The 15,935-nt window shown below is 42.1% G+C and overlaps 1 protein-coding gene across 1 annotated transcript; it reads right to left on the bottom strand.

Annotated features, from left to right (window-relative positions):
- Positions 1–1,238: 1,238 nt before the first annotated feature.
- Positions 1,239–15,729, bottom strand: angpt1 (angiopoietin 1; the record flags this gene model as incomplete). The annotated part of the gene is made up of 6 exons (XM_010781830.1): positions 1,239–1,415; positions 4,597–4,698; positions 5,935–6,062; positions 13,421–13,653; positions 14,838–14,959; positions 15,574–15,729. Coding segments are annotated over 6 exons (918 nt in total), but the record flags the coding sequence as incomplete, so codon positions are not given.
- Between the last annotated feature and the right edge of the window lie 206 nt (positions 15,730–15,935).

The raw sequence follows: 15,935 nt of genomic DNA, 5'->3' as shown, positions 1-15,935 counted from the left end.
TACAAAAGATATACTTTAAACTTCTTCTTAAATACTTCTAAACCAGAGCCTGAAACTTTGACTGAAAAAAAGGTACAGCAACAAGAGATGGAGTCCTAACATTGTGGTCAAACAAAACCTCAACTCTGTTAAAGTCCAAAGAAAAAAACATCTTGATCTCTTCCGCTTGATTGAAATCCATTTTCTTTAGTCCTCAGAGGAAACCACAAAGCCCACTCCACGTACGAGCTCATCCAAACAGAAACCTTGTAAATTGAAACTCCTGTCATCGCAAGACAATTCAGAAAATTAGCTATGGTAACAAGCCTGACGTCCCCCCCCNCCCAGCTGAAGGGAAACACTTGGGTGCAAGGCATTGGAGGGTTGAGGTAAATGCTTTTGAGCTGCATCTCTTTCCTCATTCAAAGCTGGACGCAAGACATTTCGCAACTTAAGGGACCTCTTATCAGAGAGGAGCAGCCTTCAAGTGAAAGCTGCACAATTGGAGATGTCAGAACCTTCTCCTGTGAAGCCAGCAATTGCTTGGAACTGGGAATTTGCAACAGTTTTCCACATCTGAGAGGGCCAAGCATCTGCCATAGTTTGAGGCCTGTTATCATTAACCCCCTCAAATGAAAACAGAAACCTTCGCCCCTGCAACACACTGGGACAAAGCGTCCATCAAAGGAAACTTTGTAATGTGGAGAAGATGACAAGCTATAGATTTGGTTTGGAAGGAATTTGCGATGAGAAGAAAACCTCGCCATTGACTTGCATAACAAGATCAACATGATCGAAGTGTCTGGAGAGCTCAATTATACAACTCCTTTCCTCCTTCCTTCATCCTATTAGTTACATATGCTGAAGACACTGCTACACAATCTTCCGATATGCAGTAATCAAGGCTAAAGATGGTTCTGGATTAAAGATTAAGAGATCCCCAAGGTGTTTGTATAAATTATACAGTGGTTGACAGGGAGGTTTGTGCTAGATGTCATGGAAGATTCAGTCTGAATCAAAGTAGTGGACAACATTGCCATCAATAGAACCATGCAATTAGCGTCACACATTTTCTTTCTGCAGATGACTTAACAGATTTCAGCTTGACATCTGTATCACTGTAAAATGTGGTCCAAATAGGAGTTCAAACACAAGTATATTTATCAGCCAACGTGAAAAGCTGTACAAAAGGCCAAAAGATCTGGCAGTCTGTGTGTTCCTGGTCAAATCTATGTCTATCAGGAGCAACATCAGCAGCATTACCTGTAGTTTTGTTTCTCACTGCCGATTTGGAAACGGTCGTATAGTGAGAAGGCCTGGTTTCCGTCCGTCTCCCAATCTGTCAGTTCGACGCGGAGGGCATACTGCCTCTGGCGGGTCAACTGGTAAACATACTCGTTCCCCAACCAGTGCTCTGCAGACAAGCTCCCAAAGCCCTGCAATGTACAAAGAGAAACATGATAACAATCAGTGTGGAAATAGCAGTGAAAACCCTTTTTGTAAATCATAGATTTGAGATTATTCTTTGCCATGTCCCCTCTTTTCCTAGAATGATCAAATCTCCACTGTGGAATGGATGGGAAGGAATTTCCTCATTTATTCATCGATCTATTTTTGCCAATCAGAAAAAATACAAAATGCTAATAATGTGGGTGTTTATCCACCAGCAGAACTCTTTCTGTACTTCATAAATATTATTTTTTTATCCAAGCATTCTTTTTTGTTTATCCAGATGTCAGTGACAAAGCCACACATTTGTCATATTGTATATTAACATACAGTATTTTATGCAACTTTTTTAAAGCTTGCTTTTGGCTTTGTCCTCGATATGGATAGTCTAACGTACCTATAAAAGTGCCGAAATTGGTACCAGCTGAAGTAGACACACACCTTTTTCCATTTCTGTATTCCACTCAAGTCACACATGCTAAACTCATTACTATTTAAATACTACTACACTCCTTCAAACAACTTTACAAATTTGTATTCGATCAGAGTTGCTCCCGCTCACAGGCAAAGTGCTTGACAGCAGCGAGAGCAGTGGATTGCGGAGGGGAATATCACAAAGCAGGATGACATTACAGCTCTGACAGGACAGTCTGGACCGCTCTATTAAAGATTAGGGAAGGGGGGGTGACATGGGCTAGGGAGGCAAAGTCAGGGAGAAGTCTGTTTGTTCTGAGCATGTGTGGTGATGAGGAATTGGAAGGAGGGAAAGTAAATATGGGGCATTCCTCAAGCCTGAGGCATGTCCTGCGAGTGGGTGGAAGAGAAAGTGACTGGGGTCCATTACCGGCTTCTCTCCTTTTTTCTCTTTCTATCTAGAATTGATCTCACTCCTGATGGGATGTTCCCCTCTGACTGTCTTTCAGCTCATAATGGGACCATGGTTATTTTCAATAACTCTGGCAGGAGAAGAACCTGTTGACAGTTCTTCTTTATATTGTTCCGGTTCTTCACTATCCATGACACGCAAACCTGATCTATATCACTCAGCTCAGAAAAGATGAGGATAAGGTTAGTCACATTGTTGGACTGATCACTTTGGGTTGCTTTTCAGTTACACTCTGTCCGGAAAGGTAATTGTAATCATTGAGCAACTGTTGCATACACAAAGCTAAAGTAACATAACAGAGAGTCCAATCCTCTCCAACAATAGACCTTTTCTGTCCAACATACCTTCAAAGCGGCCCTATCAGATGACCTCTGGTATTGTCAATGGATTATAATTGAATGTACATACATTTTAACATATGGAATTATATTTACCAATACAATCTTTTTTTAAGACCATTGAATTGTCAATGTTTAGGTGGTTTTGGTCAAGTTTGCATGATACTACCTGAAGTGACAGAATGCGTTACTTTGAGTTAAACATTTAAATTGTTTATTCCTATTACTTTCTTTTATCAGTTTATACATTTGCGGCCTTTTTTTTTTTTTTAGACATGAAAGTCTGAATCTCCTCGGCACTGCCCTTTATTTAAATGCATAGTTCAAAAGTTTGACCCGTCCAAAAAAAATGTTTAAGAAACAAACCAGATCGTGGTTCCACCGTAATGTAATTAAGCAAACTTTTCAATGTACATTTTTTACTTCATACAAGTATCATCGGCACACGTGATAACTTGCCAAGTGTAATGTTAATGTGTTACAACTGATCCAGGTTGATGGACAGCTTACTGAGCTTCCCACCTACTCCCCGGGGTGCTTGTAGAGCAGTGGTTAGGACAAACTGCTGTACAAACACCATTTTCACATGCTGATAAGATGAAAGAGTGAGTTGAGAATGTAATTTGCAAGGTCTCCTGTGACCTGTGTCCCCTGGTAATGAAATGGAAAAACATTTGGTGGTGTTAAAATCTCATTTTAACATTTGCACGACATCCCTGTTGCCAAAATTCTCTCCAGGGCCCCACAAAGAAACATGTCAGTTGTTACTGAAAGATTTACAAATCCTCCAAGTACTTTAAATCTGCAAGCACAGGCCTCTGGAGACCAACAATGAGAAAATTAATAACACAATAAAACACCACCGATCACCTCCAGGCGTTTCAAGGAGAGGAACAGTAATGCTAAGCTGTTAGATCAGCACTGTAAATGTCGGCCAAGGTCCATGAGTTTGCCCTCATGTACTGAAATGCACTCCATGCTCTCTACGACACCTGTTCGGAGCTGGAAGGCTTCCACGTCTTTCTCTATGGTGCTTACTTTTTAGGTCTCACATTTCCTTATTTTTTTTCTGCTTTGTCCCTTTGACTTATTATCATCCTTCAGTGTGTTCCTTTTTTACGCACAATCCTTCCACCATTGCTTAGTTCCGTGTAAGTGCTTTTATTTGATCCAACTTAAGAGTTATGTGGTTTATAATGTCCCACAGGCTCTTTGAAATCCTTTCCCATTGACTGTTAAATTGTTCATCAATAAAAGCGGAGACAGGGGAAATATTTTAAACCAGTAACATAAAGCAGATTACAGAGGATAGAATAAACATACTCCTTTTGACAATAAACTGACAGCTTTTGAAAGGTACACACAGGTGCCTTACTCAGCAAACACAAGCAATGCAACTGCCAGCAATAATAAATCCAATTTACCGTCTAAACAAAGCTTAGGTTCGGAAATGTTAACACCGTTAATGCAAATATGCATAGATCTCTCCTTGATGACAAACAGATGAAACAGCTGGCACAGCGCTATGGAGACTAAACAAATGGGTTGTTTGCAGATTTAGGTAATCATTTCCTGTTGAAAAGAGGAAGAATAACAGCATGTCACTGAAGCCTCGGCTGAGAAGCGGAGCAAATCGCAGATACCCCTGGCAATACTGCCAGTACAAAAAAACGACGGCGAGCTACTGCCGAGGAGGAATGACATCCTGCCTCTTCGTTTTCAGCATGTTCAATTGGGTCCAAAAAGCACACGTTATTTGTCATCATCCCCTGCAGAAGCATATTTTAGAAACAGGATGTTTAGCTCATTGCACAGTTTTTGTATTCATTGATATGGATTTGTGCATTCTCCTTATGTTGTCTGCATGTTGCCTTGTCTTAAGGACCACCATTATCCTCTTGCTTTAATGGATACGGATGAGTGCACACCTTAGTCTCATCTTACCATCTTGTACTCCTTCCACGTTCTCTGAAAGTCCACACTGCCGTCTTCTCTACGCTGGATGACCGTCCATCCACCACCAGCTGTCTCCATGTTGCAATACACCTACACAGTGGAAAAGAGAGAGCAAAGGAGGGTGGGAAAAGTGTATTAGGGTATTGGAACAAAAGCATACATAGGTCTTTGTATATTTGTTTCTGGATTCAGAAGAGATTTAACTAACAAGCTGTTGGCTTGAGATTTAAATGTGACTCTCAACGGCATTAACAAACAATGAAGGCTCATTTGGACAAAGATTTGGTTTCAGACACGCCTCTTCCCAGCTTTGACGATGAATCATCTTTGGGAATGTGTCGTATCTGTGTCCTCTTCAAACTTAATCAGCGTCTGCTTATCCCTCACCAACTCCCCAGAGATGTTCCTCATCAGGCGGCCATGTTTCTGCAGGATCAAAGAGGGGTTCCTGGGTGTAATGTGGCCCTTAACCTTGGACCTCAGTGTGTGTAAGCCGATAATGCATCGCTGGCGCTCTATCTGCTGTGTTGCTCTTTGTTTTGAGGAGACCCCGGGTGGAGTGGAGAAGGTCTCTCGCCTCTGCCAGCCCACACAGCTGAACACACATTAACACAGCCTGGGTATAATTAAGGAAGTACCCTTGACAGAATTTCCTCCCCCAAGACTAGCTCATCCATTCATGGTATACAAGAACAACTTAGTCATTACTTACTTAAATATAATGTGGGACAAAAACAATGCTGAGTACCCTGGCGCTGCCAATGACTCGGCAGGTGTTGAAGAAACATGAACGAAAAGTAACATCTAGTGCGAGTCAGTGCTAACGTGATCAAGCTAGACTAACTAACTCCAATGAGATATAATAGTGAAAGGTAAGCTAGTAAACTGCTGCCGGAAACGTCCACGCAGAGGCATGAAGCTTGTTTTCACAATACACAACATTATAATTTCCCTTACACAAAAAGTAGAATAAAATGTCTCCGATTAGCCCAGCAGCACTTAGTTTGACTTTGAGACAGAAACCCAAACATACAAACCTTCTGCCGACCTCTTCACTGAATGAATCATCACTCCCAAGAATATGTAAGCATTGCTTGGAGGTTAAGAACACACTTCTACACACACGTGTAACCATCCTGATCAGCTCAGTGTCCTGTTTCACAACCACCTGCTAAACGTGTGCAATCACAAAGCTGCCAAGTGTATTTTCAGCTATGGGTATTCCTAATCCTTATAAAACACTGATGAACAATGAACCCACAAGTGATGAAAAGGCAGATGATTTCACTTTAGAGTGCATCGTTGGCTGATATTGAGGCTTCTCACCTTTTTGGTCTCCTGAGGGTTGATCTGGATGGTGTAGACTCCATTCCTATGGAAGCCAGCCTTGTGGAGGTCTGCACAGTCTCGAAACTTCTTCTCCTCGTCAACAACCTTTGTGCTATTAGGCACAACTGTGGGTACATAAGCAAAAAGGGACACTGTGTCACACTACTTAAAGTTCTATGAATACAACTCAAGCTCAAATAAATAGTTATTGAGCCACTGAACAGTTGTTTTTGGAGCTTTACTTAAAGGTCACATTTAAGGAAACATGCTCATGTTTTCTCTGCCGTCAAATGTCAAACTGTTCTTTAAAGCCACTTTTGTATAGAACATGCCAGCTGTCTATCAGAAACATGAGATTTTGATTGACAGGATGACAAAGCTTAGATGTTATAGAATATTTTATGATAAAAGAAGGGATCAAAAAAGCCCTTCATACACAGGATACAGACACAGGAATAGCACTGAAAAAAAGGAAAACATCCATGCAATTAAAAACTGTTACCCTGCATACAACCTCTTCTGTCAGACAAGTATGGAAATCATAGTTCTATATAATGTTTTATGAAATCACAAATTGCGAGTGAACCCTTAACAAGTCAATTTATCATATTTCAGATCTGAACATTTCAGAGGACAAACAATAAGGAGTCTGAGGCGGAAGCTAATTGTTAAGGTCTCACTGCGAGTATCTCGTAACGGCCAGATCAAATCTGAGGGCAACTAACTTATTAGTGAGAAAAAAAACGTTTCACCAACTGGATGATCTCCCACTTTTGAGACAAAGGGCCTCAGACTTTGACCAGCTGCATCCATATCCATCTGTAGATAATTATGGCGGCATTATTTTGAAACCAAGCATGGGGGTAAGGACAAAATACTACAAGCTATACATTTCAAGTTCCTGTTATAACAAGTGGTTTATATTTAGCCCTTGTTATGTTGATGGAAATTCCTTCCGATTTCCCTTGTTTTCCCCCCTCTCTCTTTCGTCCTACTCCCATCCAAGGGGTTCATCTCAATTTTCACATCATTGTTTTTAAGGTTAAAAATGGTTGAGTCAAAGAAGATGTCAGGGCAAAGCGAAATGTGTCAGCGATCCTTTGCCTTCGCTTTGATCCCCCCTTCTCAGTGCAGGACATCCCAGTGGAAGCAGGGCGCTCATTTGGGTGTACAATCTGAGCATTTTGACAAAGTATTCAGTGTCTGCGACATGAATCTCCTGCTGTGACGGGTTGACAGAGTGGGCCCTCGTGCTCCAGACTCTAATTCAACAAAGTGCGGCCCTGTCAGGCGGTAATTTACCCCAAGCCGGCAGACAGCAGGGCATGTTCTAGGGGCCACAGAGATCATTGACAGAGGGGAACTTTCTGGCATTCGATCTGTAACAGTGGGGACAATCATTTCACAATTGCTTTGAGATCCCCCTCGGTGAGAGGAAGACAATTAGCAGAGGGACTCCATGCGCGAGTGTAGGAGCGGCTCCCTTGAACAGCTTGCTACCCAGCTCTACAAATATTATTTATGTCCCAATATTTATTTACAGAAAACTATTTTGTGGTTCAGTGGGGACTCGTATTCAGTAGGGGGTTCATGTGAAAAGACCAGCAGGGCTTGGGTGTTTGCATAAATCAGTACCCTTGCCAAATGAGCCCAAATACTCAAACTAAGGAGAGTGAGTAATGGAGCCTAATGGACTGCCATGGACATCACTGCTCCCATGTGACTACAATCAGTCTCTGAATGCTGCTGAGAGTTTAAGTGATTCCAAACAAAATCCAGCAAATTTCTCCTGTGTATTCATATATGAAGGCTGCGAAACAATATTATATAATAGCACATTCCCACAGTAAACTTCACAACAATGATGTGCAGTGCTTGTTTCCTATGGGAAGATGATTATGGTTGTTGTGTAAAAAGGCTGGGTAGTGAGGCACAATTCATGACTTTCAAGCTATATTTGTTTATTAATAGAAATCATACTTCCTTTTTCTTCCCATATCCTGCTGAAGCAACCAATCACTCAAGTAAAACTACTTTGCATTAGCAAAAACATTTATAAGGAATTATAAGATCATTTGGAAATTGATTTTTACAATTTAATTGGCAAAGCAAATTGCTCCATTTAATAGTTTTCAGAGACGTGTGAAAATGCAACATATGATAAAACAGTCTAATTCCCTCTGTGAAAATAAAGGTTTTGTAAAGGTCACTCAGGTGACTCGCAATAACTGCACACTTTACAGGGTCTTTGCAACAATACGTGTCGGCTCATTCTGCTGGTCAGAGAAGCATAAAAATAATCATTTGCAGCATTCAAAAATTAGGTTTGGTTCGTAAAGTGACGTCTAATGAAGTGGTTTACCATACTGTCGTGTTTAGGCATTACAACACATAAAGGCCATTTGAGCTTTGAGTGGAAACCCAAGATAATTCCACTGTTTTCGACTTCGAGTAAGCTGCTGTAAAAATGATGAATGTTTTGCATTTAGTGGGATAATAGAACACTGTAAAACAAAATCATATTAAGCAGCCAGAAATGTGTACAGTGTTCCAAAGCTGAGGACAATTATCGTTAATCACAGTGTGTGGCTCAGTGCACCCTAATGAGGTTTGGGTAATGATTACAACCTAAACAAGAGCTCCACTGACGCATCTGGCCACATCAACAAATCTTAAAAGGGCACAGTTTGCACTGCAACGGTTGAAGAAAAGATTGGAAACTTTGATTTTAGGGAAGCCACAAATGGCAGCTGGGGAAGAAATACATTTATGAACATTTAGTATTGAACTCCCTTTTCTAAATATGTCATCTTCCCCCAAGCAAAGTCAAAGACGATTTCAGTTCAGGCTTTAAAAAAGGAAATACTCAGGCTCAGGTTTCAAAACAAAGACTTACGCAAGCAGACGCCACTCGATGGCATGAAATGCTAACCGTTTCCGCAAATGGAAACACCGATCCGTTTCTCAAACAAAAAAAAGCACTCCCCTGAAAATGGAAAAAGAAAGAGCTCTGTTGCTACCGTGTTTTAAAAGTTGTCGAAAAGCAGTGGCAGTTGGTTTCATGATCGGTGAGATCTACCTACTCCTTCACCTCCTTTGGACGGGATGTCCCCCGGGAGCTATTTCAGTTTGACTTATTCAGGCTGGGGTGAAGAAAGGGGAGACCTCTGACCCGCCGGCCCTCCTCAACCTTCAACGCCACCATGGAAGAGGAAAGGACCAACCACAGAGCGATGGGTGACAACATTCCATTTCTATCGCTTCTCATTAAGGTAACCACCAATCACAGACAGTGGGACGCGCTGTGGTGCCCTGCCCTACTGACCCTACTGATAATAAAAGTAGCATAAAAAGGTGGCAAAATAAAGAAACTTGGCAGATTACAAGGCCAGTACAATTTAAACACTTGAATCTTAACATGAAGATCACGGCCAAAAAGGTTTCAAAAGACCTCTGGTAATTAAATGCCACATACACAAATCCAGACTAAACACATGGAGTGTGAGTGGAGGCCACCCGTGACCTCTACTGCACGGAACATTAAAATAATGAAAGGGAGCAGCATGATGAATACAAAGCATGCGTTAATCATGTCTAGTAGTTATCCAATCATGACTCCTACATCCCTTCATATCCTTGTTGCTTCCTGTCTGACGGGAAACCTCAAGAAGCACTGTGAGGTCTCGAGGCGTCTGTGAAGGAAGTCCACAAATGGAAATGAAGTTGCAACCGATCCCCCGTCACAGAATTCATGTCAAATCTCCTGTGACCAAAGGGGTTAAGGCCAATGTTAGGATCAAGTTGGTTCGGCCTTTAACCGGCTTAAAAAGGGGTAAATGAGTTCACTGCATTTGACCGAACATGAGGTTGAATTCCTGTAGGGTCAAAAGAAGGGCCAAAAGGGAAATCCCTGGTCTCTGTTAACAGAAGAGAGAGACTAACATAACCCTAATACTTCATAACCAGAGTAATGCTTGACGTTTCAGAGAAGCAGTGTTCTCAGACTTCAGGAAGTTAAGCATGAAAAGTGATTGTTGCAACAACAAAAAAAGAAGAGCAACTGTTACATGCTGGTTCATGAGAGGCACCAACGCTCTTTAAGAGGAGTACAACAGGTTACAATAAGAACCGTGTTTCTTTCTTCATGCTGCTCTCAGTGATGCAGGGTTTAATAGCCATCGCATCCCCGTGTCTCTCAGTATGGGGTAAGGTTTATAGAACTGCTGTCATCGTGATTTCATGAGGATTGTAAAATCAAAGATGTTGTAGCTGACCAGAGGAAGTTAGTGGGAATAACAAAAGCTGCTTTATAGTTATAGCCTTGATCAGCCAATCCACAAATGTAGCTTTTCACATTGTGGTCTGGCAAGGGTCAATAGGCATTTTCTTGTGTTTCGGTCATTGCTTGTGGGGGTAGACAAACTTTGGATCAGACTAAAACCAATCAACAGATTACTGACAAGCCTTCTCCTCTGCTGAAACATAAACATAAACCTTTCTACGCTCGGTTTGACCAACCCAGTGCACAGGGGATATTCTTGATTTGCCTCAGGGTTTCAAAGTAGAACCAGACCATTTGTACTTTGTCTTATACTTCCAAAACTCAGTACTTCTGGGTCCATGTGACGCACATTGACGCACATTTCTTCATCAGAAACTGTATGCGAAGGCTCGATATGAACATTTGCATGCGGGTTTAAAAAAAAAAAAAATGGTATTAGCGTAGCTCTTTTCTGCATATATGTGGAATGTGTGCTCCAAAAAGTAGTGAAAAACTGCTCTATCATTTTCAGTCACATTGACCCTGAAACACATTTTGAGTTTGATACCCTGTTGGAAAGATGAGATTCTTAGCTTTCTAATGATATCAATATTGTCTTTGTCCTCCAAATATTAAGCAAAATACGTCACTTTACATAATGAATGTCATCGAACCATGATTTTGAGAAAAAGGCCTTCAAAGTTTGCAGTACTTTCTTAGGTATTTATTCAAATGAACCATACCATAAAACGAATTCATCTAGAGCTGTTTGCACAAAAACACACATGCTTATGCGCACACATCTATTCCCATGTACATGGCCATGTGCACACCCAGACCACATGCACACCCGTACTCACGTGCACGCCCGTACTCACGTGCACGCCCGTACTCACGTGCACACCCATACCCACGTGCACAATCATCAATATACAATTTTGGAAAAACACTATGAATAAATACTTAAATGAACTGATTGCATGTTAACCTCTAACAACATTAGAATCATTTGGCACAAAAGTTAATTTAGAGAAAGAANACATTATTCCTATCTGATTATAAAGTGGGGTCAATATACAGAAAGAGAAGAAAAAAAAACCGGTGGACAGGCGCCTAGTTCTGGCCAGTGACTCCAGAGGTAACTGCCGCGGCTCACGGATGAGAGAAGTGACATTGTGTAGCGGCCGGAGTCTCGGGCACAGTCTGAGATTAATTAGGCCGGGGCCCGACAGAGTGAAGAGCCAAAAAAATAGTCTCCCGGCGGACGCCCCATGTTGGCGTAACTGTGTGTAGGGTTGGAAGCATTTAGTGAAGAGCGCGACGCACAATGCGCATGACGTATTTAGCCAACTTGGGTAGAGTTGTAGGTGGTATGGCGCGAGCCATTATGTTTAGGCTTTGCTTGTCTTATGGTTGTAACACGTAAGCCCGAGTCGTTCACACGCACATCGATTACTCACGAGTCAGGAAGGTATTTGTAAACGTAATGTACTAACGTGTATAACCGTTAGCAGGTCCGCGGTTGTCATGTGCATTCATTTGGTCTCGTCTCGTTGACATGCCTTCCCAGGGCGCGGGGTGTAGAGGGGCCTGTAACGCGGAACGTCCATCAGTAATGTACAAGCACACCTGTTCGAGTCACTGGGGCCCTGCTCGCAATCTCTGAGCGCGGCTGCCCGCGTCGACTATCAACTGCCGTAGGAATGAAGCTGTCTCTCAGCCATCCGGGGTCGGTCAGCACGTGTTGCTCCTCTGTGGTGTCCTATCCTCGTTCAGGCATCCGTGGTCGTAGAGGGGCGGGGGGGGTCAGTGTCAGGGCTCTGTCTGACTCTGAATCGCGCAGCGGCATAACGGGGAAAGCTTCAACCGCCTGCCGCTCAAAAAGGTGAGGCGAGTGAGCAGAACCGCCGAGGTGCTCGAGCAGCGTGGCGCGCGGCGCGCGCGGAAGTGGTTGCCGAGTGGCACGGAGAGCGTGCGGAATGGTGCCTTTTGTTCTTCTGCTGAAAGGTCCGAGCGAGCGGAGGGGCGGGCGAAGAGAGGAGAGTTTATGAGTGTTACCCCGGCGAGAGAAATATGTTTCGTGTACGGGCTGCGAGAAGATGTTGCGATATAGGGTGGTGTGGTGGGGTTGCTGTATTTGCGGTGCTTGGTGGGCGTGGTATTGCTGTTGCGTGTCCCGGAAAACCGGCTCACAAGGAAGACAGCCGCTGTGGGCTGAGCCGCGTGTGACGTTCACGCCTTACTCCGTTCTCCGCTTGTAATTATGCCTTTACAAGCTTCAAAGTTGTATTTATGATCTGAATTTGGCGAAACAAGTTCAATATTCTGAAAGCCAAGACTTTGTTTATTTGAAATCAGATGAAAATAAACTGTCACGGACTCTGCCGTGTTATTTATGATTACTATACGCTTTTCATTCATAATGTCAGCCGGAGGGAGGGGGGGCAGCGCTGCGGAAGAGCAGCGTGAGAGCTGTCATCTTCCCATTACAAGCTTCAAACATCTATTTATCGTTTGATTTTGGAAATAAAAGTTTCAGATTCTGAAAGCCAAGACTTTGTTTATTTGAAATCAAACAAAACACCAAAACCCAGAAAAACTAGTTTTTTACTCAAATCCACGTTTATTTTGAAATGAGCCGTTGCGACTTCCGACTGATTTCGATAGAGCGGGTCACATATGTGGAATGTGTCCTCCAAAAAGTAGTGAAAAACCGAACTACTCCTTGCCTGTGGTGACTAAATTTCACGCTGATTCATGTAATGGACAGCAAACTCTAAACCACAAATGCCATGGGGGCGCAAAGAGAAAAAGTGAGAAGATCACCAAAGTCAGTAAGCTTTATCCTCTGGGGACCATGAATGTCTCTATAAAGTATTCAATGTAATCAAACATACAATATATTTTAGGTGAGAAGAAGGCAAAACAGTCGGTAGGTCCTCTCCTCATGTCCAGGTTGTCAAAGATTTCTTCTTTTCACTCAGTTTAACTTCAAAACACAGTACCAAGGCTTATTGTCAGCATCTATCCATTCCAGTATTTCACTGATTGGTCCCTCTTTGAGATGCTGGGATCAGTGGCCATGCTCAGCTACCTGGCTTTTTGGTTTTAGCACAATAAAACTGCCAATGCTCGTAATGCGATGGCCATTTTGTAAGAGCATATTTATAACAAAGATTCCAAACTTCTTTGCATGTGACCCTTTGATTCCAGTTGGCTTACCTCCATCTTTGTTGCAGAGGTTGAGCAGGTTATGGACGGTATCCATCATCTCCTGCTGCTGTCTCTGCAGGGCCGTGCCATTTCCTGAGGCCCGGTTTAGTTGGGCTTCTAGTTCCCCGATAACCCCGCTCTGCCTCCCCACCAGGACCTGGAGACTCCCCTTCTCCTGCTTCAGGGTATCCAGCTCTTCCCTGTGTCGCGTCTCCATCTCGAACATCTTCTGCTCCAAGAGGCTGCGGAAAGGAAAACAGGATGAAAAGTTTGGTTATAAGATAGCTAAATTGCCAATTATTATGGTCCTTCAGGGCATCCAGATCCGCTGGAATGAGATTTCTTCATGCGGATTTAAGATTGCTTTGCAACTTGTTATATTACCAGTTACTCACTGATTATGTATCAGCTGAATCCCTCTTTCGCCCTTGTTGCTTCCTGCTGTTATTTTGTGATGAACACTGAGTAATAAATATCAATAGGTGGTGATATACACCCTTTACTTGAAAACCATTTCCCAATGAGCAATATGGGAAAAGAAAACATGAATTTAGCTTAAGACTTCAGAAAGTGATGTTGTCTGAGAATTGGTTGCTATGTGTGCCCCACAGAATATAAACGTATAACGTTCATCATATACTTTGGGATTCACTTGAGGTAAATGAACAAGCTGTTCAGTATCTGAGAATCACCAGCGTACAATCCAATTCCTGAAAGATGGTACAAGCTGACATCAAATTCATCAACTGATCATATGTTCTCCACTATTATAGATTTGGTAAAGGAAAAATGACAGACTACACGCACAAAATGAAATAATGTCATAATTGCTGAAGCTTACGAAAATGTCCCCTCAGGAATCTATCTCAATATGGCTTAGGAATAACTAAAAAAACAGTATCACCAGAGGCTATGTTTTCATTTTCTTCCAAAGTGATTGCATTAAGTCTCTATGGATACTGCAATGAGAGATGGGGACCAAACCCTTTTAAACATTATATAATCTTAGACAATCCCACAGCACCAATCAAGATTTGGAGACATTAAATCCAAAAGCAACATTTTAAATTGCATGATTTTGCAAGAAATGCACAATGGGCCTAACATGGAAAGCATCATGCATTTTGAACTGATCTACTGAAATAGAAAATGCAAACTCCCCATTATGATATTGTATATACAACTGAATATTGTTTTGCAAAATGGTCAAACTATGTGGTAGTCAATGAAAGCTGGTAGCAAGCTTTTGATTTTGTTTACACAATCCAGCCGAGAACAGCAGTAGAGAACGGCTCTCTGTGTGTCGATGTATCATCTTTATTTCCTTCCTCCTGCAGAATTGATGGTATTTAGTGTGTGTGTGTGTGTGTGTGTGTGTGTGTGTGTGTGTGTGTGTGTGTGTTTGCTCAAAGCGCTGTCTGTTTACCTGTTCTTGTCATGCAGCTTGCTGATCTCATTGGTCTGGAGCATTAACTCTTTCTCCAACTTGTTAGTGGAAAGAGAATTTTCCAGCAGCTGGATCTCGAGCCTCGATGTCTGATTCAGAACCTTCCATGATAAGAAATGCACAGATATATACAGTAGATTATAGAATACCTCTATACATAGTATGTGCAATAATACTAGCTAATATCTTGCTCATGTGCACCAAACCCTAAAGAGAAACAAAAAAGGCAGGGCTGTATTTAAGGCTTTTTAGACACTGGAAAAACACACTGCACATAGAAACCATCAACTTTGTTTTCATTTGTCAAGTGTTCCCCAAACACATGGTTATACTTAGGAGATTTTCATCTCTGCTATGATTATATTTTTTAACTTTGCAAACAGTTATCTTTGTAGTGCTTTAGCAAAAATTACCCAACGCTAACTTCACAACTTTCCATCACCTCCCACTCAAAATCCTCCATATAAACACTAAAAGGAAACTGAGCCAAATAAGTCACAGGAGGGTTTGGCATTTACATAGCATCAGTATTGTGTTTGGCCAGTGCTCTGTAACCTTTTGGGGGCAGTGAATTGTAGAATTGTTGAGTTAATGACGCATAGGATGGATCCTCTCAGCGTGTGTGTGCAAGAGAAAGACATAAAGAGCGAATTGAATGGGGGCACATCAACATGTTTGTGAACCTTAGTGCAAGTGTCTGTTTTAAAAGTGTTACCTGCGTCTCAACGTCAGTCAGCTTGCGCGTCTGTTCAGCCGTCTGAGAAAGAAGGTTGGTTCCCATTTCCAACATGGCTGCAGTGTGATTGTGGACGGCGCTCTGCTGCAATTGAGCCATCTCCACCTTCATGCTCTCTTTGATGTAGTTCTCAATCTGCACCAAAGAAAAGTACAGAAAGATGTAAAGTATACTTGAAGGAAATGTATTATTTACAAAAACAATAACATGGAGCCTTTAGGTCAATTGTAACCCAGAAGTAAATCTGGCAAACAATTAAACCCATTTTCAAGTTTGTCTATCACATTAGGGTACAATGGTAAAAAGATGTTTAATAACTGACATCAGGCAGGAACACGGAT

This window comes from Notothenia coriiceps, unplaced genomic scaffold, assembly GCF_000735185.1.
Source record: "Notothenia coriiceps isolate Sejong01 unplaced genomic scaffold, NC01 NC01_scaffold00023587, whole genome shotgun sequence".
Taxonomy (NCBI): domain Eukaryota; kingdom Metazoa; phylum Chordata; class Actinopteri; order Perciformes; family Nototheniidae; genus Notothenia; species Notothenia coriiceps.
The sequence above is the reverse complement of the archived record's forward strand: the minus strand, read 5'-3'. Positions and strand labels throughout refer to the sequence as shown.